General features: G+C 38.5%; 4 protein-coding genes across 4 annotated transcripts; 3 read left to right on the plus strand and 1 right to left on the minus strand.

Annotated features, from left to right (window-relative positions):
• The first annotated feature begins 1661 nt into the window (after positions 1 to 1661).
• LOC130748862 (BAG family molecular chaperone regulator 4) lies at positions 1662 to 8449 on the plus strand. Its single transcript, XM_057602106.1, has 4 exons — positions 1662 to 1995; positions 4626 to 4882; positions 4969 to 5115; positions 7933 to 8449. Exons 1-4 carry the CDS (start codon positions 1848 to 1850, stop codon positions 8128 to 8130), a joined length of 750 nt encoding a protein of 249 aa, XP_057458089.1. The 5' UTR covers positions 1662 to 1847; the 3' UTR covers positions 8131 to 8449.
• A 487-nt stretch (positions 8450 to 8936) lies between these two features.
• On the minus strand, positions 8937 to 18049 carry LOC130748861 (ammonium transporter 2-like). The gene is made up of 4 exons (XM_057602105.1): positions 17218 to 18049; positions 15970 to 16255; positions 15213 to 15316; positions 8937 to 9487 (listed from the first exon to the last, which is right to left on the minus strand). The coding sequence occupies exons 1-4, from the start codon at positions 17857 to 17859 to the stop codon at positions 9059 to 9061; spliced, it is 1461 nt and encodes a 486-aa protein (XP_057458088.1). The 5' UTR covers positions 17860 to 18049; the 3' UTR covers positions 8937 to 9058.
• A 4585-nt stretch (positions 18050 to 22634) lies between these two features.
• Positions 22635 to 23102, plus strand: LOC130743898 (secreted RxLR effector protein 78-like). Its single transcript, XM_057596116.1, has one exon. The coding sequence runs from the start codon at positions 22635 to 22637 to the stop codon at positions 23100 to 23102; it is 468 nt and encodes a 155-aa protein (XP_057452099.1).
• Positions 23103 to 23909: 807 nt separating this feature from the next.
• LOC130743899 (uncharacterized) lies at positions 23910 to 24347 on the plus strand. The gene has a single exon (XM_057596117.1). The coding sequence runs from the start codon at positions 23910 to 23912 to the stop codon at positions 24345 to 24347; it is 438 nt and encodes a 145-aa protein (XP_057452100.1).
• The last annotated feature ends 2302 nt before the right edge of the window (positions 24348 to 26649 follow it).

The following is a 26649-nucleotide window of genomic DNA, read 5'->3' on the forward strand; positions in this document are numbered from 1 at the left end:
AGCCCAATAATCCCCCCAGCAGCTGCCAACCAACCCGAGTTCACATCATGCCTTATGTGGGATTCGAACACAGGACCTGCTCTGATACCACCTTTTGGATCACGCGTATACCTCTACGCCAAAACCAATTGGTGTTCGTGAGGGTGCAACGTTATTTCCTTATAGCATAGCAGCAAGCGCTTCATTTCGAACGCTATCCAGCAGGCAGGATGCTGGCCCACCTACCCAACAAAGGAAGGTGGGAAAATAATTTCGGGATGAAACAATTGGCTAGGAAAGGAGGCGCTGTGATAGCATGCGTAGATATCTCGATTGGAAACAGGGAGATCATTCAATGAAACAATTAGGATATAGGTTCAATTGATATTATATCCATTTATTGGACAACATATTTATTGGACAACATGTATCCACATATTAAATATAGGTTCAATTGATATAGGTTGTCCAATAAATATGTTCCACGCGAAATCTAAGTGGATTAGGAGATTAAAGGAGAAAATGACACATAAGCAGTAAATGGATAGAAGCAAGGAGTGTCAGTAACTTGAAGAGAAAGGTCAAGTATCAAAGTCAATAAAAGCATTCAAGTTCAACTTAACAAAGACGATGATATAGCATCGTCTATATGCTAAACAGTCTTAAGTGCACAAGCATCATCTAAAGCGTCGTCTGAAGATTCCATAAGTTTACAAGCGACAATCAACGTCCAAGAAGATGAACTGGAGATAATGAAGAATAATCGTGTGCATCCTAAAAATGATCCAAGTCATGCATCAACAAGAAAACAGCAGTTCTCCTCAATCATGCATCATCACTTAAGCATCAAATATCTACCTTATTCTTAGAAGAATAAAAATGCTGAAGAAAGAAGAATTTTGCAAAGGAATGTCTATAAGTCATCGTCTGACTCCTCTCTCCTGTGCGAAATGGTTCACATCACAAACATGTTTGCGGAACATGAAAAAGAGCGGAATTCACTAGCTTGTTGGGAAGAAGCTGGGGCAAGACCAATTTGGCACCACATACCTCTTCACCCACAAGGTTGTAGAGAAGCTCTATGTTGCAAATCCATCCCAAAGAGAAAGACACAGATCATCCACCATCCTCGCTTTGCATTTTGCTCCTTCCATCCTCGCTTTGCATTTTGCTCCTTCCATCGATCATCACCTAACACCTATTCTCTTCAATCAAAGGCATTGGAAGAAAAGGAAAGGTTTATTTTAATGCATACAAATATGTAAAAAAAATTGATTTTTGCATTCCACTATTTAAAATGCAGCATAAGAAAAGCTTCCACACTTTAGATATGAGAATACGTTTGAAGCTCCCGCACATACTAAAGTGCAGAAGTATTTTTTCATTAAGAAATTTCGCAAATATAAAGTGCAGAATTACTTTGCGAAAAAAATTGTTCTGCACTTTAATTTTTAGAGTGTAACAACTAACGAGTATTTTTTAAAATGGAATGATATAAAAATGTAAAAGGAGGATTATATTTTTTTTTGCAACATGATAGGTAATAGATTTTACTATATTATATAATTTATTTACAATAGAAAATATAATTCTTTTGTACAAAAGAATTTCTTTAATTTGGAATATTTAAGTCATCCTACAATAATATATTTCTTTCCTCTCACTTTCTACATAGCCAAACAAGAGAAGTGATTCTGGAAGGTACCAGTGTTGGTTAGAATATCAGATTATATGTCATCTTCCCTTCTCTTTCACGTTTCCTGCTACCAAACTCCATCGAGTGGTCAAGTATCAGTCCACTGCATCACCACTCAACCACAACTCTTTCCATCTCCCAAACGCAGCGTTTTGCAATTCCGCCCCTTCTGATGAATACCGCCTCAGACTCCGCCAGCGAGGCGGCGAGGCCCGGCGGAGCAGCCGAGAGCGCTGAAGCTGGTGGGCCCATGATCAAGATCACCGTTTCTCATGGTCCCTCTCACCACGAGCTCCACCTCCCACCCCAATCAACGTTCGGTAAGCTTTCTTTCTCTTTCAATGCTCGATATTGTTCGCTGATTTTCAAGCGTGGTGGGTGATTTCTCGTGCCTGAAGAATACAAGTGATTAGAAATCCCTAGAATTTGGGTTAAGATTATAAATTTGAGAACATGAATTGATGAATCTACATGGGGTGTTTGAGTTTGCCCTATATTAAGTTGGCTGTATTGTACTATTGTATGTAAATATAGATATCATATTTTGGTTGAAGTTTTGAAAATACTAACCATTGTTGCACATTGATACAGTATGTGTTTGGAAAACTGGTACGTTTTCAGGTTGGGGAGAAAGGTGATTTTGGGAGAAGCTAGGAGTATTTTTGTGGAAGGAGAAGTGATTCTGGAAGGTTTAAAGTGAAACCAAACATGTTGTAGCTAGTGGGTAGATATTACTGTTAAGGTCCCACATTGGCTAGAGATATTGCCAATATAGTCCTAATAAAGGGTAGTGCAAACTGCAATCCTCACCTCTAACCTAGCTTTTAGGGTAGAGTTAGGCTTAAATTCTAAGATGTTATTAGAGCCAATCCTAGATCCGTTTATTGGAGACCACCCGTATATGGGTCACCTGCAGTCTTGGAAATTCCATGCTCCATATTTTCAGCTCTAGGCGTGAGAGGGTGCGTTAAGGTCTCACATTGGCTAGAGATATGAACAAGATAGTCATTTTAAAGGGTAGTGCAATCCTCTGCTCTAAGCTAGCTTTTGGGGTATAATTAGACCTAACCCAAATTTTAATGAGGTGTTCGAAATGGTTGGTTGTTAGGCTAAACAAATTTGAACTTTTATTGCAAGAACAAGGGAGTTTTTTCTTGTGAGCTGATAAAAGTTAGTAGAGAACATACTCCTTTCATGTCATGGTTTCAGGAAGTGTTTCTGGACTTACTTTCTACCTGAAAATATAGTCAATGATATAGTTACTTTAGTTATAATCCATTTAACTGTTTCCATGAATTATTTTTATTAGAAGTCTTCATATCATAGTGAGTGTTGTGACAATGATAAGGTGAGGATTTTTAACATCACTAGCTTTTGATAAGTGCGAGTAATTGATAAGTTTTATGATGCTGAAATGAATATTACAACTAAGGAATACAGTACACCGTAATAACTCCTAAGAATGAGTAAGAAACTGACTATCATAAAATCACTTGCTTCTGTTAATTTCTGGCCTTTTTTTTTGGTTTTTAGAAAGAGTGCATTTTGTGCATTCCTCATGACAAGTTTCAGTTAAAAGATTTGTTATTTGAAATCATTACCCTATAGTATAATTATAAACTAGTTGTGCATCCCGGTGCACGCAACACTATTTTCTCAGTGACAAAATCAGCAGCCTATGGGAAAATTTACTTCAGGGTAAACTATTTAGTTTTTTACAGTTTTCCTTGATTTTTCAAAGGTCATCAATGCTCGAGTCAATGTAGATTATAGAGTACTTGATTGGGCAGCAAACATTGATGGTGTTGCCGTGTTGGTGCAAAATCTTTAGAAGACTGACAATATACCACATAATCTGTATAAATGTGTGTCTGCTGAAACTGAAATATATGATCCAACTGTAGATAAATAAAAGGTAGAAAAATAGTAGAAGATAAAGAGAAGCTGTGGCATGCTCATGCATATGATTATTATAAAACAGTTGTGTTCATATAGTCAATTTTTTTTGTACAAACTAATCTATTAAAATTTTATAAAAAATAAAAAACCTAAGTTTTTGCCGCTAAAAATGACTTTATTTATGAAAAACTCCAAGTCATTATCACCACCATAAATGACTTCCCTGAATTAAAAAAAAAACCCTAAGACATGGTATCCTCTACTTCATTTAAAAATAAAAAAATGATAGTGTGGTTGTCATTTTCTACTTTTATAGTTGTTATGAACGAATTATCCTAAAAGCTTAAATTGTTGGGTGGAGACACATGATTACATGAATGATGTTATATTATATTTCTAATATGCCATCAAGAAAGAACCGTTAAGTCTTGAAGCATGGACATTGCACAGACCTGTACGATACCTTGTGCTGGAATTTCATTTTTTATTAGAAGTGTAAAGGCAACAAGGATCAAACTCTAGACAATGTTCTGAACTATCTATCCCAATAGTTGAAGACGTTAGGTGGAGACATCTAAATTATTTTATATTATATTTCTCACAATATAAAAATATAAATATTATCAAAGTTCATAAATTGTGGCTATTTGATATGACTTTGTAAAAAATTATTAAGAAACCACAGTGCAAATTTTCATTGCTTTGAAGTTTGAACTATGACATTGCTTCTGACAAAATGCTTCTTGTAGTCTCTCAAAATACAACCTCTAAAATGTTACACCAACTTGGGAAAGAATTTGAGAAATATGCCTTGTCGGTAATTTTAAAAGCCACGCACTACTGAGGTTAAAAAGCCGAAATGTTTTTTCATACTGTATTCTTCATACTTCATACCAAATTGAAGTTGTTCTGTATTACGGTATTGGTAGTTTTTTGGTCCAGAATATGCTTGAAATTGGTGATTGTCTTAATAATTGCATATAGTAGTGTAGAAATATATTGTTTTCTGATGTCATTATGTGTTTGGCCTTATTTGTGTTTTCAATAACAGGGGATATAAAGAAACTGCTTGTACATAAAACTGGTTTAGAGCCTGAAGAGCAACGGCTTTTCTTCCGAGGAATAGAAAAGGATGATAAAGAGAATTTGCACCTGGGAGGTGTGAAGGACAAGTCAAAGCTTTTGCTTTTAGAAGGAAATACTAGCAAAGAGAGGAAGCTTGAGGAAACCAGAAAACTCAATGAAATGATTAAAGCTTCTGAAGCTATTTCTAGGGTCAAAGCTGAGGTGGACAAGCTCTCAGATAGGGTGAGAATATTTCGAAATATAACTACTATACTAAATGTAGAAATATTAAACTGGAGAATGATCAATGTATTATATTAATATGTTAGGTGACTGCCTTGGAAGGGGCTATCAATGCGGGTAACGAGGCTTCTGAAAAAGAATTTCTTGAGTTGTCAGAGTTGCTTATGAGTCAATTGTTGAAACTGGATGGCATTGAGGCTGAAGGTGAAGCAAGGTTGCAGAGGAAAGCTGAGGTAGCGTTTATGACATTAAAGTTGCTAAGTTAGAATGTTAATTAATTGCGTATTATTGTTTTTTTATACAGTCATGAACCAACCATCCTAAAAGACTAAGCTATTGAGTGAAAATACATTAATAGTTTTACATTATATTTCTAATATGTCTTCTCACGGAAGAGCCCTTTTAGCTTGAAATATGAATATTGCACAAGCCCACTTACTGTGTACTAAAATTCAATGTCCTCGTATTTGAAGAATGAGAGTGGTAAGGATCTAATTTTATATCTCTTGGTCATAGATGTTTTGGTACCATTTCTTAATCAAATTACTCCAACAGCTTAAGCTCTTGGGTACACATGAATGATTTTATATTATATTGTTAGCAATGTATATTTCTTGCAAAATTTCACATGTTGGTTAGTTATGGCTAATATCTTATCTCTATTCTATTATAAATTATAAAGCAATGCATTGATTTATATAACGAGGTTTTGACCAAGATGCATTGCACTTCAAGGTATCCCTTGAGATCAATGTTAATTGAAAAAAAAATTATTGATGAAAAATTTGAGAAAAAGGATGGGGCTGAATCAAGTCTTTTCCCATATTGAGCCTTTTACAAAATATGCTAATAGCGCAACCTCTCAGAAATTGGATGAGTGATAACCAATTATCTAATTGATGGCAATGTAATATCTTGAATTTGAGTTAGGCCTTACTCAACCCCAAAAGTTAGCTCATTAGTTTAGGATTGTTGAACACATTAAAAGTTCTACTTCGGCCATATCTCTAGTCGATGTGAGATCTTAGCACCCCCTCACACCCAGGACTTTCAGAATGTGGAAATTATAGGACTGATCGTTGATTTCACTGCGAAATCCGTAGGGCCAGGTAGATTTGGATAGCGGTAGGTGGATTTTTTTATAGGCAAATGTTAGTTGTTAGTAATGTTAGTAAATTAGTCCTCTTCAGGGTTCGAACCCTGGACTCTTCACCCTCCCAATCCCTTATGTCCCCTAACTCTTACCACTTGAGCTAACCTTCGGGGGCAATAGCGGTAGGTGGATAGTTATGGATTTAAGATAGGTTTTGATACCATTTGGACTAGGATCCAACTCAGCCCAAAGAACTAGGTCTTGAGGTGAAGACTGCACAAACCTTTATAACCTCTACACGCTGGCCAGATCTCTAGTTGATGTCAAATCTCAACTTAGTATCTCTACCTTGGGGAGAATTTTGCTATTCTCCAATTTTCCTGTTCAGTTCTTTCAAATACATCATCATTTTTCATCTTCTTTGTTTGGGTTAACAATTTGGTCTGACCTGTCGGATCTGTTATTGAAGGGGAAGAATGGAGAAGTTAGGTAGTTTTTTTAGGTAGACCAGCAATCTAGAAGTCCTCGAGAAGAAGCTGGCCAAGTTTGACAACATTGAAAAAATTCTTACAAAGAGAAACAAAATCAAAGAAGCTTGCAGTGGAGGACGGGCAGAACCAAAGGCTAAGACGAAGTTAGAACTTCAACCACTGGCAGAGGACATCATGGCGGAAGTCGAAGGTGGAGATGCAACAGCGATGACTAACCTCTTTCAGAACATGTATATGGGGACATGTCGATGTAAGAATGGGGTGAAAGCGATTCTTGGGTTAAAGCTCAACTGAGTGCAAGCATGGTTGTATTTTCGTGTCGATTGAAGGGCTATGGCCAGAAAGTTTTGGTTTTAAGTATGGTCATCATATTGCCCCCACCAGAACAGCCAGACACCACTAACTGATGAAAAAAGTCAAGAAGCCCAGCCAACCCAACATCGAAGCTGCTGGACATGGGACCCTTGTGCGATGACCAGGGGGTTGACATACGCACATGCAGTGGACAGATGGAGGTACTCAAAAGATGACTTCTGCTATGCCGGGGAAAGAATCGATGAAGGTAAGGATGATATTTGTCTCGCAGCTCCAAGGGCACAATGTCACAAATGCATGGATTGGATTACGGCAAGTGGGTCAATTTTCTATCTTAATTGGCCCAGCCCAAAAAGAACTGATGGAAATTTTGTAATCCCTGTTTTCTTGGTGTCCAAAACAGCATGGTTAACACTACCCTTTGCTCAGGCTTTAGTGACCCTGCACTTGCTGACTTGGGTATTCATCATGTTTGCTGCGCACAGTGGGATCCTTAAGGAGATGATTTTAATTTCAATTATTATGAAGCTTGCATTTTTATCGGTATGCAACCTTCAGGACAATGTTGAATTTGAGAAGCGTAAGAGGAGGGAATTAGCTATGTAAATAAAGGGAAATCAGATTAGAAGGGCATCATTCTATACTATTGTGAGTTTGAGAATTAAAGGAGAGATCCGTTGTGAAGGGGAAACCCTTGGGGAGAATTATGCTATTCTCCAGTTTTCTTGCTCAGTTATTTCAAACAAAACATTGTCATTTTTCATCTTCTTTCTCTGGGTTCATCAATTCATTAAAGGTCGCAAGAAGGATTCTTCCATGTCTAGAGCTGTTACTATACCCTATATGCTAAAATGCATAACAGAAATTATAACATAAATCACTTGAGTTTAAATTCAGTTTTTTAACCACACCCATTATACACAATCAAGTTCATTCAAAACAATGTTTGGCAAATACTTACCAAATTCATGTATTTGGCAAATAGTCACCAAGTTCATGTCAGTGGCCCTTGAATGTCAGTGGATTTTAGTTGCTTATTCAAATGATAGTAGATTTTACTGTGGAAATGCTTTAAGGAGATTTAAATATTGCATCAGCATTGCAATTATTATTTTTGAATTTTGAACTCAAGCTTTTCCACCCTTTTACAGGTGCGCCGTGTGCAGAACATAGTAGATGCAATAGACTCCCTAAAGGCTAGAAACTCCAATCCTTTTATCGACAAGGGCAATGCTGTCACAGTCACAACCCAATGGGAAGCCTTTGACTCTGGAACTGAAAGCTCAAAAGACACATCTACAACATTATCCTCAACAAAAATAACTGAAGATTGGGAGCGGTTTGATTAGCTCAGAAACAGCTTCGGATTATTAATTTTAAAAGCTTTGTACAGCACCTTATTGGGCCTTCATCGTTTGTTCAGGATTCAAATTTCTTAAGTTTGCTTTAGAGGCCTCGGTGCAACGATTAGGTTTTTTCCTTGTGTTATGGTGGTCAGAAGGTGGTGATGTTCTCTCCGTTCGAAGGTAAGGTTGCATACTTAGAACAAACGAAAAAATGGTAAGGTTGCTTTCGGTTAATTCTCCTCGCGCACTTGGTTTTTGAGAAATACGCAAACCAAATTATATTCTTTTCACTTGAATAATATTGCTGCATCTTTGTGGTTCATTTGGTTTTGGCTTAGTTGCAATTTTGATCCTCTAATTAGACCGCGTGAATTTGGTCAGTCTCGTTTCTTTCAAGCTAATTAGGTCCATTTGCTAGGTTCATTTGCTTTTAAAAGTAGGGAGATTTGGTGATTCTTTCAATTTTAATATGTATAAAATTGTTAAATTTTAATCTTGTTTTTAAATAATTTAGGGTTTATGATGAATTTAGAGATATAAAATGATTTTGAAAGCTAAAGTTCTAGTAAATTCTTAATAAATTTGAATGATATGAGGTTGGGGCATAAAGAGGAAAATGGGGGAATTTTTAAGTTTGAGTGTTGTGATTATATGAAATAATTTTAAAGATTTACCCAATCCCTCTCAAATTTTGAAAATTTTATTTGCTTAAATGTAATCTAACCTACACCAACAGTATGATAATATGATTGTATTTTGTATTGCACTCGTAATTACTACCTTAGCATGGTTTAATACTTTTTTAAATATGTGAGATCCTCGATCCTCTAAATATTTATGAACAAATATAAACACACAAGTTTCAGATGATAGTGTTAGGTGACACAAAATGATCCTAATCCGTTAGCATTATAAACTGTCTTTACATGACTCATAAATTTACGGTTACACCCCTTGCTCCAACACTATAGGCCGATGCTAGAGTTTCATCCACTATTGTGGATCCATGCTTGGTTGGATCATATTTTTCTCCATCACCCCACAGGGCATAAGCTTCCTCACCATGAACGGCGTCATCACCAATCTCGAGCTGGTAGTCCGGCATCCTCAAGGGAATGAACAATTGAATGGCAAGAAGAATGAGAGTGGTGGAAACCAAGTTCCATCCAATGACGAAGAGTGCTGCCACCAATTGCTTCAAGAACTGTGCACCGCCGGTGCCACCGTAGAAGGCGCCCCTTGAGTTACTCACCGGCAATACGAGCCTGCAAAGTTCTGGTTCTGCTAACAGACCTGTGAGGAGGCCACCCAAAAGCCCAGCCACAGCATGTGTGTGAAACACTCCAAGTGTATCATCTACCTGCGTAAATTAAATTCACATGACATTTTTATTTTGAAATTCACATGACATGGATCAGGGATATATGACTATGATAATAGTGTTAGACAAAAAATGCCATCAAACCAAGATTGCAATACAAGTGGATGTGAACTCTTCAAGTACGTAAAGATAATGTTGGAAGATTTTTTATTCACGAGAGGGAAAATGCTAAATAGCTTACGAATGCTAAATTGTTGTTTTTTGCCATAACTTTGTATATCTTCTTTCATATATTTTTTGTTCAAAGTCTTCTTTCATATTTCAACTCACCCCTTTGTATTCGTCAACCCATGTGATTGATTAAGAAAGCCCACCAGTCTTTTTTTCCTTTCACACCAAGAACGATCTATTAAAAAATTATACAATTAATAGACAGAAGTACAGAACCTATTTTAGACTAGATCTCTAAAATTCTAAGAGCAACTCCAACCCACAATTTCTTATCTGGTTTCTTAACACACTATTCAGCACTATTCAGCACTATTCCTGTGGGCCCGTACTGCCACATCAGACTTAAGAAACTCCTAAGAAATTGAACCAGATTTTGCTCCAACCCATGGTTTCTTAAATTACTATTTGAAGGGTCCCACCCGTGTCCCACCATACAACATAAATTAATAATATTTATTTTCACTCAATTTAGATTTAAAATTTAATACTAAATCAATACTTCAACTTAAAAATAATTTAATTAAAATTAATACGAATTTAATTTAAATTTAATTTTACTTAATATTTAAAACAATTAAATTTAAATATCGGCATGCTAACTTGAAACAAAAATAAAAAAGTACATTGTGTTATTTCTAGCAAAAACAATTTTATTGAATGATAGAAATAAAGACGAAAGAAAATACATGACAATGAAAAATAAGCAACAATACATTTGAAATGAAATACATAATAACACTTGAAGGTTAATTTTCATTATTCTCGTTTTCGGGAAGCTGCCAAATATGCTCCACCAAGTCTGCTTGAAGCTGGTGATGAATTGACCTATCAATTTGATGTGCTCTTCTTTCCAAGATATTTCTAAAAGCGGGAATAGGACCACTTACTACTTCAGCATCCAATATGTCATTATTGACCTGATCATAAACAAAATTACCTCGGTACGTGTTGCGCTCATCTTCAACAATCATGTTGTGCAATATGATGCAAGCATACATTATTGACTTCATCTCATTCGGATGCCAAAAGCGTGATGGACCACGAACTATTGCAAACCGAGATTGGAGAACGCCGAATGCACGTTCAACGTCCTTTCTTGCTCCTTCTTGTCTTTTCGCAAATTTTTGCCTTTTTTCTCCTTGCGGCATTGGGATGGTCTTCACAAATGTAGCCCACGGGGGATAGATACCGTCTGCTAGATAGTATCCCATGTTATACATTGTTCCATTCACGCTAAAGTTCACCATGGGAGCATTTCCACTCAAAACCTCATTAAAAACCGGAGATTGATTTAGCACATTAATGTCATTGTTAGAACCTGCAATGCCAAAAAATGCATGCCAAATCCACAAGTCTTGTGATGCCACTGCTTCAAGCATGATTGTGGGCTTTCCATGATCACCTCGGGTGAATTGACCTTTCCACGCAACTGGACAATTCTTCCATTCCCAATGCATACAATCAATAGAACCCAACATACCTGGAAATCCACGAGACTCGCCCCATTGAAGTAAGCGGGTAATGTCTTCCTGGTTCGGGCGCCTCAAGTATGTTCCACCAAATACTGCACACACACCTTCCACAAAATTCTTTAAGCACTCAATTGCAGTACTTTCACCAATTCGAACGTACTCGTCAACACTGTCAGCAGGTGATCCGTACGCCAACATACGAATAGCGGCGGTGCACTTTTGTAATGGTGACAGGCCTTGTCTTCCAACTGCATCGACAGACATTAAAAAGTACGGGTCATGAGACCCAAGGGCCCCTACAATTCTGAGGAACACATGCTTTCGCATTCGAAACCTTCGTCGGAAAAGCTCTTCCGTGTACACAGGATTTTCAGAGAAGTAGTCATTCCACAACCGCTCGTTCCCAGCTTCACGATCTCTCTCTATCACCTTTCTTGTTCGCTTGGGCCTAACGGTGTTGGCACGTCGTTGATAAAACTCCATCTCCTCCTGCATCATATCTTCTATAGTCGTGTCATTGATAAGTTCGTCAATGACAACGTCGTAAATGTCCAAGTCGGCCATATTGTTTGGATCCATTCTATGACACAATGAGAAACTATCAGTGTAATTGGATAGGAGGAAGAAAATATGAGAGGACAAAACAACTCTTGAATGTTGAGATGAATGAAATATGACATGTATAAATAAGAGAAACAACAACGGCTATATTCTCCAACGGCTATATTCCACAACGGCTATATTCCCCAACGGCTATATTCCCCAACGACTATATTCCCCAACGGCTATATTCTCCAACGGCTATATTCCACAACGGCTATATTCCCCAACGGCTATATTCCCCAACGGCTATATAGAACACATAAGTAGAAACGCAGTACACATTAAGAAAAATTCGAATACTGAAATTACAACATTAATGCAGAATACATAAGTAGAAATGCTAAAATTACAACACTGATGCAATACACATAAGTAGAAATGCTAAAATTACAACACTAATGCATAATCAATAAGTAGAAATGCTAAAATCACAACATTGGCACACGCTAAGAAAGACAACAACAAGAATTAAGACATTCCTAGTTCTTTCATGGCGAATTCAACTAGGCGCTGATGCGTTGCTAACTGCACCTCGTTCATTTCAGATGTGTCCTCCATAAGGATATCTTTGTATTCCTTCAATAACCGCGCCTTTTGAAGTTTGTTTTTTTCCTTTCTCACCTCCAGTTCTTCAGTCTTGAGCTTCTCAAAACTCGCAAGGAATCCCAGTTTAGCTTTCCCGATGGCTATCATCTCGGAGTTAGGAACATAATCGAGATCACTTGAAGCTGTGTCTCCTACTTTGGCCTTCCTTTTCTGGTTCTTTTTTCCCAACGGGCGGGTTGCTGGTTGTGTGGCCTCATATTCGTCGCCCTCGATTGATGCACTCCGGTCAGACGATGTTGCATACACCCCATCTACTGACTTCTTCTGCCTCGTTGAACTGGTTGTCATAAATGTTCCCTTCCACTTTGGTTCATCCTTCACCAACCGCCATTCATTCTCATGTTTGAAATCTTTACCCGTATCTACATGATATAATTGATGCGCCGTAGCCATGATGTCCTTATCTGAGTGTCCACTTTTCCAATGATTGACGGCTTTAGTGTGGCAACCAACAAATTTTTGAAGATTAGCATTCAATTTATTAAAATGAGATTTCAGGGATAACCATGTCCTCGAAGGAGAGGCATCGTCGCGGTACTCCTCATATTGGGCTCGAATCTTATTCCAGAACAAATCTGACTTTTGCTCATTTCCCACGACCCGATCGGTAGAAACGTTGAGCCATGACTGAAGAAGAAGTATATTATCTTTACCACTCCATTTGGTGCGTTTATTTCCGGATTCTTCAAGATCAATATCATCTAGACCCCGTTGAGTAGAAAATTCAGGCTCCTCGGGCATAGCCTCACATTGTGTACTTGAGACTTTTGAACTACTGCTGCTACCAGTAGGAGGTGCTTGGTATTGTGGTGGATACATGCAATATTGTGGATTGTTTGGATAAGACATTTGTGATGGATATGATCCCATTTGACCCTGAGGTTGGTTTTGATGGTAGAACGATTGTGGAAACATTTGATACGAAGGATTTTGAACATTACCACCGGTGTGAGGAGGTTGGTTTTGAGGGTGACACATCTGCGGATGTTGGCTTTGTGGTTGATACATTTGCGGATGTGGGTTTTGTTGTTGGAACATCGGCATAGGTTGGCTTTGCGGGCGAATCACCTGCGAATGTTGGTTTTGTTGTTGGAACACCATCATAGGTTGGCTTTGCAGGTGAATCATCTGCGGAGGTTGGTTTTGTGGCGGAAACATAGGCGAAGGTTGCAAACCTTCACTTGTAGGAGGTGTTTCATTGTCGAGCAGTGGATAATATTGCTCATAAGGATTAGACATTGTGAGAAATTTGAGAATTTTTGGACAAGAGAGAAATTGTGGGAGTAAATGTTGGTGTTTCAAATGGTCTACTGCACTATATATAAGGTAAAGAATCTGAGAATTGAAAAAACGGTCGGAGAATTGAAAAAACGGTCAGAAAACGGGCAGAAAAACCGGTCAAACCGGTCAATTTAAAAAAATTCAAAAAAAAAAAAGCCCAAACGGGCAGAAAACCGGCACCAGCCGGTGGGATGACCGGCTCAGCCGGTCACCCACTATATAATCTACTTTTCCTCCCTCACTCTCCATTCTAACCCTAGCCGCTCCTCTCTTCTTCCTCTCTTCTCTCACGCAGCTTCTTCTTCAACCTCTCTTCTCCTTCGTCCTCTTCTTCTGCAACCTCACCAACCGATCACCAAACATCACCAACCGATCACCTGCGTCCTCTTCTCCTTCGTCCTCTTCTTCTCCTTCGTCCTCTTCTCCTTCGTCCTCTTCTTCTTCCTCACCAAACCCTCCTCACCGCCACCTCACGGCCTCCTCACCCTCACCACCGCCACCTCACGGCCTCCTCACCCTCACCACCCTCCTCACCGCCACCTAACACCCACAACCTCAAACAAAACCCACCTCTCTGCCACCAAACACCCACAACCACAACCAAAACCACCTCACCGCCACTGACCCGCCACCAAACAACCTTCACCGCCACCAAAACCGCCTCCTCACCGCAACCAAAACACACCCCAGCCGCCACCAAAGCTTCAATCTCGACCCAAATCGCCCCTCAAGCACTGGATCGGAGACATGCAAGCCTTCCTCAAGGGCCACCCTCTGCCACCGCCACCAGATCAGAGAAAAACAACCGGATCAAGCAAAAATTTATTGTAATTTTTTTCTGTAATTTTTTTCCTTACACCCTTCAGCTTCTGTAATTTTTTTTTTCCATTTTTCTTTGTAAAAATTTATTTTTCTGAAGCTTTGTAATTATTGTTTGAATAAAATTGTAGTAGTTCATACAATCTGTTAACCCTGTTTCTTCCCTCTGTAATCTGTTGGAACTGAATGTGAGAGAAAGTATAGTATTTTATTTAAGAAACTGATAAAGCAGAGTTGCTTCTGCAAGCAACTCTGCCCACTTTTTCTTAGCTAAGAAACCGGATGGAACCCTGCTCCAATGGGTAAGAAACTGGCCCTTGGTTTCTTAGCACCTCCAACCTGGTTAAGAAACCAGCGTTGGAGTTGCTCTAAGACTATGTTTGGTTAATTGTTTACATTATCAGTGCAAATGAATGTCACGCGTACTTTAAAATAAAATGTGAATGAAATTCATGTTATAAATTGAGTTGAAAGTATAATGACATTGCATTCAACCAATAAATCACAACTTCAGACACAAAACCTACTACCATAAGGGAATAAATTCATTTTCACCTAACTTTACCTTGTAGTTGGGGGAAAAAGTGTGAACTACAAATAACATGTGATTTTATTCATTTTCTAGCTTCCTAGTGTAGAATGAATTAATGAAGCAAAGGAGACATAAACCTAAGTTTAGACATGAAATTAAAGCAGTAAATAAATAGTCATGTGTGTTTCAACTTTGAAAAGAAGAAGAAATAAATCCTTACCTTCTGTAGAAGACTTGACTTCTTGTGAAGGATCATCATGGAGACCCATGGAATGCTTCCAGATAGTATTCCCATCACTATAGCCGCCCACGATTGCACAAGTCCTGCAAGTGGTGAACACAGCCTCATTAATGTCAACAACAACTGCAATAAGAGTGGTGAGTAGTGACAGCACTTTCTCATTCTCATGAATAAATATGCTAACACTAATTGAGTTTGTTGAATTTCATGTATGGTTTGCTAAAAATGGAGTAAATCTCACATCCAATTTAGTACAGTAAGATTTACATAAACTTCAACTAATCCATAAATGAAGGATGAAAATAAGTGTTGTATAGTACTCTTAAGTTCTGACACATGGCCCATAAATGATAAAATTTTAATAACACTGAATCAAGTTCACTTGACTCTGCAAGTGGAAATGATATTATCACTTACAATAATTGGATAGAAGGCATTATTGACTTGTTTTGAATTGCTATCGACATCACAATATTAATTGATTGCAGTGACGTGAAATGTGTTTTGAAATGAATTTACATGATAAGGAAGTCTAGTCCACATTCTAGAAGAGTTTACCAATTCACCACCATCGGATTTTGGTCCACATTCTAGCATATTAAGCCAAAATCGATTATATGGAGAAGTTTCTATGAGTAGCTTCTGTTAGTCAGATTAATTCTGAGAAAACATAAGCTAATTTTTGACAAAACAACCACAACTGCAATTTATAATTAGTTTTTGAGAACATGCGTACCTGCTCCGGGGGTGATGCAAACAAGCCCGGTCATCATGCCCTGAACGGCACCGATGACTGAAGGCTTGCCGAAGAAGGCAACATCCAGAGAGGTCCAGACAAGGAGGCTAGTGGCTGCACATATGTTAGTGTTGAGCACAGCAATAGAAGCATCAATGTTGGCTGCATATGGTGCTCCTCCATTGAACCCTGACCAACCCATCCACAGCAACCCAGCACCCGCTAGCATAAGCAACACATTGTTTGGTGGGAACCTCTCCCTGTCACTCTTTAACCTTGGTCCAACCTAACAACAAAATTCATTAATTAGCATTTAAGATTTTGAGGAAAAGTATGAGATTAGACTTAGAGTAGTGCTATGCCAAAAGAAAAACAGAATTTGTATCCAATTCAGTGAAGGCATACTTTTGGAAATCCTTGTGATTTTGAAGTCTTAATCAATTATGGGGAGGATTTACTATAATTAGCTTGTGATTAACAAAATTGATTTCGATAAAAGAAAAACAGATCTGAATGTGCCAGAAACATGCTAATTCATTTATGCAATATTTTGTTAAAATAGTTCTACTTGATAAAGAGGATTAATTGTGAAGAATATCTATGTTATCAGAATAAATTGTGGCATGCAATTGTCCTATCTTCTTCAGTGGCTCAATAATTGGTATTTGTCTATCATTTTCTATAACTCCAAATATGGAATGTGCCAGAAACATGCTAACTCATTTATGCAATATTTTGTTAAAATAGTTCTACTTGATAAAGAGGATTAATTGTGAAGAATATCTAAGTTATCACTATAAATTGTGGCATGCAATTGTCCTATCTTCTTCAGTGGCTCCATAATTGGTGTTTGTCTATCATTTTCTATAACTCCAAATATGGTAATGTTCTTATATGATTGTGACTGCAGCAACAGAATTATGATACTCTCAAGTCATATGATAATGTCAAATGAAATATGAACTGAAATACTATGTTCCCATTTAGTGTTTCACTCTGTCTCACTAATCAAACTGTGTAATGTCATTTAAAGATTTTAATTGTTATACTCAACATATCAAAATTTGATTGGTGGTCTAGGGAATTAGACACGAAATGCAGAGAAGATCTTCCTCCCTAAAACATGATGGTAGCAATAGTTGAAGAAGCAGATAATCACTAAATTACAATATAAAGAATTTTTTACATGAGAGAATCCTAATCCCATGGTAGCTACTAGCTATAGTCGAAATATTTGTATGTACTTACCCAGTAAGCGGCAGTGAAACCGGCGATTCCAGAGGAAAGATGGATGACATAGCCACCAGAAAAATCGATGACACCCCAGTGGTACAGAAAACCACCACCCCAAATACTAAATGCCCCAACAGTGTATGAGAAAATGAGCCAGAGAGGAACAAAAGCCATCCAAGCCTTGATGTTCATTCTGCCAAGCACAGATCCAGCCAGCAAAATCATTGTAATAGCAGCAAAATTGAACTGGAAATACACAAGAGTAGCCATGGGATAAAAAGGCCTTTGAGTTTGGGTTTCAATGGAACCATTGTTGAAGTAGTGTGTGCTTTCAGGGACACTGGCTTGGTTTATGAGAAATTTCTGGCCTAGTGCTGGTGCACCCTTTCCCCAGAAAGGGAAAAGCTTGTCTCCAAATGCCATACGGTAACACAAAAGGACCCAACATAAGAGAACCGCTGCGAAAGCATAGAGGGCCATGAAAGCAGAGTTCACTGCCCATTTCTTTTTGACTATGCTGGCATAGAGAATCACTAGGCCTGGCATGCTTTGGAGGCCAACCAGAGTTGCTGCTGTCATTTGCCATGCGTTGTCTCCTTTGTTTAGCCATTCTGGTGATGCTGGAAGGTTTTCTTGGTAAGCTGTGGGAGTTGCCATGGCTGCAGCCTTAGCTTGAAACCTTCAACCTGTTCAGAGTATCTGATCAAAGTCTTAAGCTACTATCAATTATTATATGTTGAATTGTATATAAGCTTGAGTCTTTTGTTCTATTGGTCGCTTCGTGCTGTTGACTTGTGGGTTGGTATACACACACATAAATATAAAGCGAGTTTACCAATTAAGTGTTGTTCTAGTAACCGGGAATGGCAAGCTTGATTTCCTGTAAATATAAATGTGAAGATACAGGTTTGAATTCCACGAAAATCACAGGTCTACACAGAAAATAAAAATGACTTAGGAAATAAAAAAAGAATTATGATGGTTTAGTTACATATCAATAATATAGAAATACAATAGACATCTTATTTTTCTTTTTATGTTTTTATTCTATTATATCTGTATTTTCTCTTCCTTTTAACTTTCACAGTGTCGATTAAATATCTGCATTACATGAGTGTTTATGAATAGAACGCGAAATGTCAACAGGTCTGAGTAGAGGTCAAGGGTCTACATGTATAACTGTATAAGTACGGGAAGTTGCTTTGATTGGTAGGTATACGATAAGTTTAAAATATCAAATAACTTTTTTGTGTCTTGTGATGTGTATTAATTGTTGTATATATATATACACGCTGAGCTCATGCACTGACATTTATTTCTTATATATTTTCATCCGTACATGAGGCAGATGAAAATGAAAGTATTATTATTAAATTTTTTGAAGTTAAAATGAAATTATTAGTTAAGTATATTTGATACTTGATACCATGTTACCTATGAAGCACGGACACTTCTCACTTATGGAGTGTTTCGGTGTCGGACACGACACTCGTACAACACTTACACGACTCGTGTCAGATACTTCTTCGCGGTGTCGAATTAAAAAAGTATTTTTTTATGGCTCGGACACTTGAGCTGACACCTCTTCTTAGTTGGACATCTCTAGAACACTTATATTTAAAAAAAAAAACATACATTTCTAAGAGTGAAGCATAGAAGAAATTGCTAATTCGTCACTTGAAAAACCATAGTCAAAGACATTTTTAATGATGATGATCAATAAGGAAGTGAAAACTCGTGGATAGGTTAACTCTTTTTGTGGACAAGTTATCATTTTTACAAAAAAACATCAAAGCAATTTCTTAAGCTTTATGACAAGAGCTTCATAAAAAATATCAAGGGATATATATATATATCGCGGTTTCTCCGTGTCTTATTTTTTAGAATTTAGTTGTGTCACAGTACCCGTGTGGCCGTGTCGTGTCGTGTCCGGATGCCTGTACCCGAGTCCATGCTTGATAGTATGTTACATATAGGCTATTTATTAAACAAGCTGGAGCTTGATAGTTTGGTTTCTACGGAGTTGGATCTCCGGTTTAAAAAGAAAACAACATGTAGCTGTTTTCAAGTTGCAGATAATTTGGCTTTTTCTAAGACTTGACTACTTGAAATCAAATTTTATGAATAAAAACACAATAGGCGTTGTGAATTTCGTCACCATAAATAGATTAATAAATTAATATTGATTGATGTGTGTTTTAGATCATAAAAATGGATAAAATACAAGTTTGTTGACTTTCTTTACGTGTTTATGAGAAACTAGTGCGATAACATGTGCGTTGCTGTAATTTAGTTTTTACTTTTTTATATATGAATAAATTTATTAAAACCTATACTTTTTGTAATATATCTTATACGTAAGTTAAGGTGATTTTTTTTTTGAATTAAGTTATGATGAATCTTGCGTTGCACAATAATTTAGATAGTAGTTTTTTTATATATGACGAAATTAATTAGCATTTATATTTTTTTAATACATCTTATATGTCTGTTATGATGATTATTTTGTGGCTTAATACATCAGAAGACCCCTGAAATGCCTGAAAAATGTTCGCATCAAATTGGGTCCCTAAGAAATTATTTTAATTCAATTAAGGACAAAGTGTGTCTGATGCTTAAGTGTAGCCTACTCAGCTTTTCTACGTGGCATTTTATTTATTTTTAATTGAAAAATTCCAAAACTTAATTTATGTGGCTTTTATCTTTTTCTTTAATTAGAAACTAATGTTATTCATTTATTTTTAATTCCATCTCATTTCAATAAAAATAAAACCTATTCTAATTAAATCTTAAAACTAAACCTAACTAACCTAATTTGGAAGGGGAAAAAGCTGCAAGAAAAGGAAGAAGAACGCAGAAGAGAAGGAAGAAGGGAAGGACAGTGATCCCACCACCACCGCCGCTAGCTTCTACCTCGACATCAACGCCTCCTCCTCCTATCTCCACCACCACTGCAGCCCATATTATGTAGAACAACAAAGTTTTGTAGAGCCATGGAAAGAAAAACTGAAGAGTAGGGCTCAGGGTATTTTTTTATGAAGATGTGGATTTTTATAGCCTTAAATATGTGAAAAAGGCGGAATTTTTTAAAATTTGACTTTTTTTAAAAAGAAAACACTGGTTTCGTTCCTTCTAAAGAATCTTATCTTAATAACATATGCTTCCTTTTGAAATTTAAAATGTTTTTTAAAACTAATTGTAAAATAGATTTTAATAATTAGACATTATATATAGTACTTGACCACATTTTAGTCATCCTATTTAGAAGCACTGATATTAGTCTAGTCCACCCGTTAAGGTGATTTCTTCCTTCTTAGAATGAAGGCAATCCACTATTCAATATTTGTTACAACTGCACTAGCAACCTGCTCAGTGACTAACAATACAATGAACTAGCAAACACTAAGATTCACACTCTTAGTCTTCTCAAGGAGCTGACCAAACTTGGTCCCTTAAGGAAATACAAACTCACTGTTTGAAATGTTTGGTTTACAATGAAGTGCTTCTAAGAAAGCTAGGGTAAACACAATAAGAACGGTGAAGAAAGATTGCTAAGAGAAAGATTGAATATCGCTTGAGTATTGCACAAAGTTTCTTAGCGTCTTCTTCCAACTTCAGCCTCTATTTATACTCCAAGGATTGGGGTTGTATCCGTTGTTTGAAATGCTACCGTTGGAGGGCAAATCCGGAACTTCCAGATTCTGCTGTGGCTGAACATCTTAGGTAAGGCCGTCAGAATAGTACAATTGCTTTTGTACTTGGATAGCGACGTGAGCCTTATCCTAATTGACTTATGATCAGGCGACGCTTCATGTTGGAACTTGTGAAGCTAGGTGATCAGAGTCAGAGGGAAGCTTGGATCCTCTGACCTTCGTATCTTCTACTTCTGGAAATCAGAGTTGGAAGTACTTAGTCTTCAGAGCCAGCTTACTCTTGGACTTCAAAATCTTCACTTCTTAGCTTTTGGACCTTCAGAACTTCTGGACCTTCAGAGCCTCTGGACCTTCAGAGCTTCTAGTCTTCAGAACTTTAAGTGATCTGAATCCACATCAGAGCTTATCATCTTCAGAACTTCTGAAGCATATACTACTGTTCAATCAGAACATAGTGAGTGCGAAAGCGGTGCGTTGGTTACTCTTTTTGGCTTAGTGCTTCTAAGAAAGTGTCTTTTGACCAGAGTCAGAGCCTGTCATTTAAACTCTCAGAAAACAACGTTAGAGTACCATAATTGTTCATACACAATAGTTAACATGTAATCATCAAAACATAGAGCTGTACTACATGACCAAATCTTGGTCTTACAAAAATTACCAATTATAAAATTATAATTTTTTCAAAAAATATAACACTGATTTCGTTCCGTTTTTTTCTAAAAAAAATCAATTTTAAAATTTTGGAAAAGGGCACAAAGATTTTGTCAAAATTACCAATTGTAAAATTTTAATTTTTTCTAAAAATGCTCGATTTTAAATTTTGAAATTTTGAAAAAGCTTAATGAATATTCTAATTACGGCAAGATTATGATTTTTTAATGGTTTATTGAAAAATTAGACTAACGGCAAAATGATGATTTTCCACATGCATGTGAGATCTTTTGTTAGAATATTGCTAATTAAACTTGATTTAATTTTTTAATTTCTTTATTTATTGAGTCATCAAAATGGACCAATTAAAATGTATCCATATGGACCAATCAGAATAAGACATTTGGAACATCATTATAACAACCAATAGAATAAAAACATGTGATATTTAAGTTGCGATATGACCCACTTTGGTGGATGGGCCTTATATATTATTAAGATTGAATAATTGGTGCAAGTTTAGTTTATGAGATTGTGTAAGTTCAATTATTTGTTTAAAATAAGTTCAATTGTTATGCACCTAAACAAACGTAAGATATAGGGGGCGTTTGGTACAAGGTTTACATTCTCGGGAATGTGGAGGTAGGGAATCATATTCCTGTGTTTGTTGTAAGGTTGGAAATTGGATGCCCGGGCATAAAACATTCCAAAAAATGACATAACTTCCGTCATTTGATTCCCATGAAATGGGTTGAGAATCTTGCATTCTCATGGGAAAGTGAATGTAACTTCCCTCTACTCACAAATTCCATCATTTTTTTTTCATTTTTTATTTTTGAATTTTAAAATTAAATAAAGTTTAAAAATATTCCCGGGAATCCTAAATCCTATTCAAACACACATTAAATTTTACCCAGGAATGATATTCCTAACAATCAAACTCCCAGGAATATTATTCTCGGGAATGTATTTCTCAACCTTCTACCAAACGCCTGATGTTTTATCCTATTCTATGAACTAAGCATACACCAATCAATATTATTTTTGTCAATTTATCTATGAATCCATGAAACTCTTAAATCACCAATCCGCCAATAGAAACATTAAATGTAAAAGAAACATCAAATAATGAAAATCCAAGAAGAACAAACAGCCTTTCTACAGGGTCGGAACATGTTAGATAGTATTGTGGTAACCAATGAGGTGATCCATGATGCTCGGACCAAAAAGAAGCAAACTTTGCTTTTCAAAGTGGATTTTGAGAAAGCCTATGATTCAGTGAGTTGGAGTTTTCTTTTTATGCTGAGACGTCTGAATTTCTGTGAGCAATGGGTACAATGGATAAAGTCTTGCTTGAAATCCTCTCGGGTTTCCATCTTGGTGAATGGGAGCCCCACCTATGAATTGGGCATGGAAAAAGGACTAAGACAAGGAAACCCAATTGCTCCTTTGCTTTTCCTTGTTGTGGTGGAAGGCTTAAATGGGCTAGTCAAACAAGTGTTGCGCGTAAGGAAAATATTCGGGATACAGCTTAGGGAAGTCATAGGAGGTAATAGTCTCAATGCTACAATTTGCAGATGGCACATTATTCTTTAGGGCCGCTTCAATGCAAAATGTTCAAACGCTTAAATGCATTTTGGGAACCGGTGATATCTAGGCTCCCAAAAATCTGTCTTTTTTGGAACCGGTGATATCTAGGCTCCAAGGTCGCTTATCCCGATGGCGACAAAAATCAATTTCTTTTGGAGAGCGCCTTACTTTGATCTCAAGTGTCTTATCCTCAATTCCACTATTTTATCTATCTTTCTACCGAATGCCTAAAGGGGTGATCCAAATATGTAAAAGGATTATGAGATCTTTTCTATGGGGAGGTGTAGAGGGACACAATAAACTGGCTTGGATTAAATGGGATGTAGTGTGCTAACCGAAGGAGATGGGTGGCCTAGTCATACAAAATTGGAGTTTATTTAACAAAGCGCTTCTTGGCAAATGTAGGTGGAGGCTAATTACTGAACAAAATAGTCTATGGGGTACAGCCTTAAGAGCAAAGTATGCAATCCCAAATCTCGGTGACACAGTGGAAAGGAGGGGTAAAATTTGAGAATGGTGGAAAGACATACTCTAAACATGTTTTTATAGTTCAAACTTTTGCTGGTTTGACCAAGGAATCAAGAGGAGAATAGGGGAAGGAAACGAGGTTAGATTTTGGCATGAACCTTGGTTGGATCAGATTAAGTTGAAGGACAAATTTCCTAGATTATTCCTGCTCTCTTCTTAACAAGATTCAACAATTCAGAACATGGGTCTTTGGATAAATGGTTTGTGGCATAGACTTTACAATGGTGGAGACCGTTGCTAGACAGTGAACTAGAGGGGCTAAACTCTCTTCTTTCTCTCTTGGAGATGGTTTCCCTCACAAGGGACAGACCCGACAAATGGTTTTGGGAACCTGAAATTGAAGGGATATACACAGTGAAGTCAGCCTACAAGCTCCTTCAAGGGATAGATGAAGAGGAAACAATTTCGGCTTTCAGTATACTGTGGCAAAGTGCAGCACCTTCAAATGTTAAAGCTTTTGGTTGGAGAACCCTTTGGGGAAGGATACAAACAAAAGAGAATTTGAAGAGAAGAAGAATCATTCAAACGGAAGAAGAGCTGACTTGTTCGTTATGTCTTAATGTTGAAGAAACTATGGAACACTTGCGTTATAACAGATGGTTTAGGATTAGAGCAGCAGTTCCAGATAATTGTAGGATGCACTTCCTACAGCATGGTTTGCAGCTCCGAAATAAAGGACAGAGGGCAGTGATAGAATATTATGTCATTATCATTTTCCTGTAATTAGGCTTAGATTTATCTGTAATTACTAGCCTAGGTCAACTCTATTGTATCTATATATACAATGTATTTTATCAATGAAAATCACCCATTGAAATTATCTTACATGGTATCAAGAGCACAAAAGATCCTAACCTAATTTCTTTTCCTTATCTGATTTCTTTCTCTCCTTTCTTTCCCTATAGCAGCCGCTGCCTCCCTCTCTTTTCTTCCCCACCGTCAGCCGCTGTCTCCCCCGCGCCGCCCGCCGCCGCTCCTCTCTTCCAGAGCCGCCGCCGGCCGCTCGCACCACCGCTGCGAGCCCAAGCGTGCTGGGTTTCTCCCTCACTGTCGAGCTCTCTCTCTCCCTGTGCAGATCTTCCCTCCGCATCGCACTCCCGAGCTCGCGTGTCCACCGCTCAACCACCGTTCCTCCGCCGCGCCGCCGCCCAACCCAGTGTAGCCCGCGCCGCCGGTCCCCTCCAGGTCCTGTCCCCTTTGTGTTTGCTGTGTTGCAGGCTTGCAGCCACACACAGCACCGAGTTGACCCGACCCGCTAGCTGTGGGTCAACTCCAAACCGGTTCGCTCCAGCTTCTTCAGCCCGGTTCGACCGACACGGTTGAACTGCCCAGACCCGGTTCAACCGCCAGCCAGGCCCAAGATCTTTTAAAAAAAAAAAAAAAAGAAAAAGAAAAAAAAAAAGAGCAACATGTCTTCCACCTCCGATGACGGTAGCAATGCGACTCCTCCTCCCACGGCCGATCTTGCCCCACCTACTCCCACTCTTGCAAAGCCGGATTTTCATCCTGCTCTTGTTGTTTCCAACATTCGGAATCATATTCCTCTTGTCCTTGATATGGAGACTGATCGCTATGGCACGTGGGCCGAACTTTTTCGCATTCATGCCCGTTCTCATCGGGTTCTCCATCATATTGTTCCATCCACAGCCAAACCACCGCCAGCTGTCACTGACCCCACCTATGATCAGTGGGCTACTTTGGATGCCATCGTCCTACAGTGGATCTATTCCACCATTTCCCTCGACTTGATGTCCACAATCATGGAAATCAATTCCACAGCTTTGGCCGCTTGGCAGCGTCTGGCTGATATCTTCCACGACAATCAGAATGCGCGTGCCGTTGCTTTGGAGCAGGAATTCTCCGGTGTTCGTATGGAGACTTTTCCAAATGTCTCTGCTTATTGTCAGCGTCTGAAGACGCTTTCTGACCAGCTCCGGGATGTGGGTGCTCCTGTGAACAATCACCGTCTCGTCTTGCAGCTTATTTCTGGTCTTACTGATGCCTACAAGGGCGTTGCTACATTGATCCGCCAGAGCAATCCGCTCCCCACTTTTCATCAAGCTCGCTCCATGCTTACCCTAGAGGAGGCAGGTTTGGCTAAGATGAAGCCCGTTGAGCCTCCTACTGCCTATGTTGCTACTCAGTCGCGTGCCTCTGATGTCTCCTCCCAGAGCTCTGATCGTCGGTCCTCCAACCGTTCTCGTTCCCACAATTCTAAGGGTCGTGGTGGGAATCGTGGCAACGGTGGTGGATCCCGCAGTGGCACCTCCCAGGGCTCCTCTCCTCCGATGCCACCTCAGCCACAGTACTTCCCGTACCAACATTGGGGATGGGCCCCGCCTCCATGGACTGTGCCTCCGTGCCCATACCCAACCTCTCAGTGGACTCGTCCCCCTGCGCCTCCCCGACAACCAGGAATTCTAGGCCAGCGTCCTCAGGCTTATGCTGCTTCGGCCTCCCCAGTGCCCACTGACATTGCCACTGCCATGCACACTATGACGCTTGCTCCTCCCGACAACACTTGGTACATGGACACCGGAGCGTCTTCTCATGTGGCGGCTTCACCAGGTAATCTCACGTCTTATTCTAATTTGAGTCATCTTAATCAGAAACTGTATGTCGGTAGCGGACAAGGTATTCCAATTCAGGGTTCTGGACACACCACCCTACCCACCTCCCAAAAACACAAGCCTTTAACCCTTTCCCATGTCTTGCACACACCACAAATTGTTAAAAACTTGATTTCTGTGCGACAACTTACTACTGATAACAATGTTTCTATTTCTTTTGACCCATATGGCTTCTCGGTTAATGATTTTCAGACGGGGATTCCACTCATGAGATGTAACAGTCTTGGCGACCTGTACCCAGTCACTACGTCCTTTCCATTTGCTGGTCTAACTCAGAGTCTCTGGCACAGTCGTCTTGGTCATCCCAGTTCTTCTGCTTTTCAGTCTCTTCGTAGTCATAAGTTCATTAGTTATGAGCATTTGAATTCTAGGGCAGTTTGTGAGTCTTGTGTGTT

Source organism: Lotus japonicus, chromosome 3 (genome assembly GCF_012489685.1).
Source record: "Lotus japonicus ecotype B-129 chromosome 3, LjGifu_v1.2".
NCBI classification, from domain to species: Eukaryota; Viridiplantae; Streptophyta; class Magnoliopsida; order Fabales; family Fabaceae; genus Lotus; species Lotus japonicus.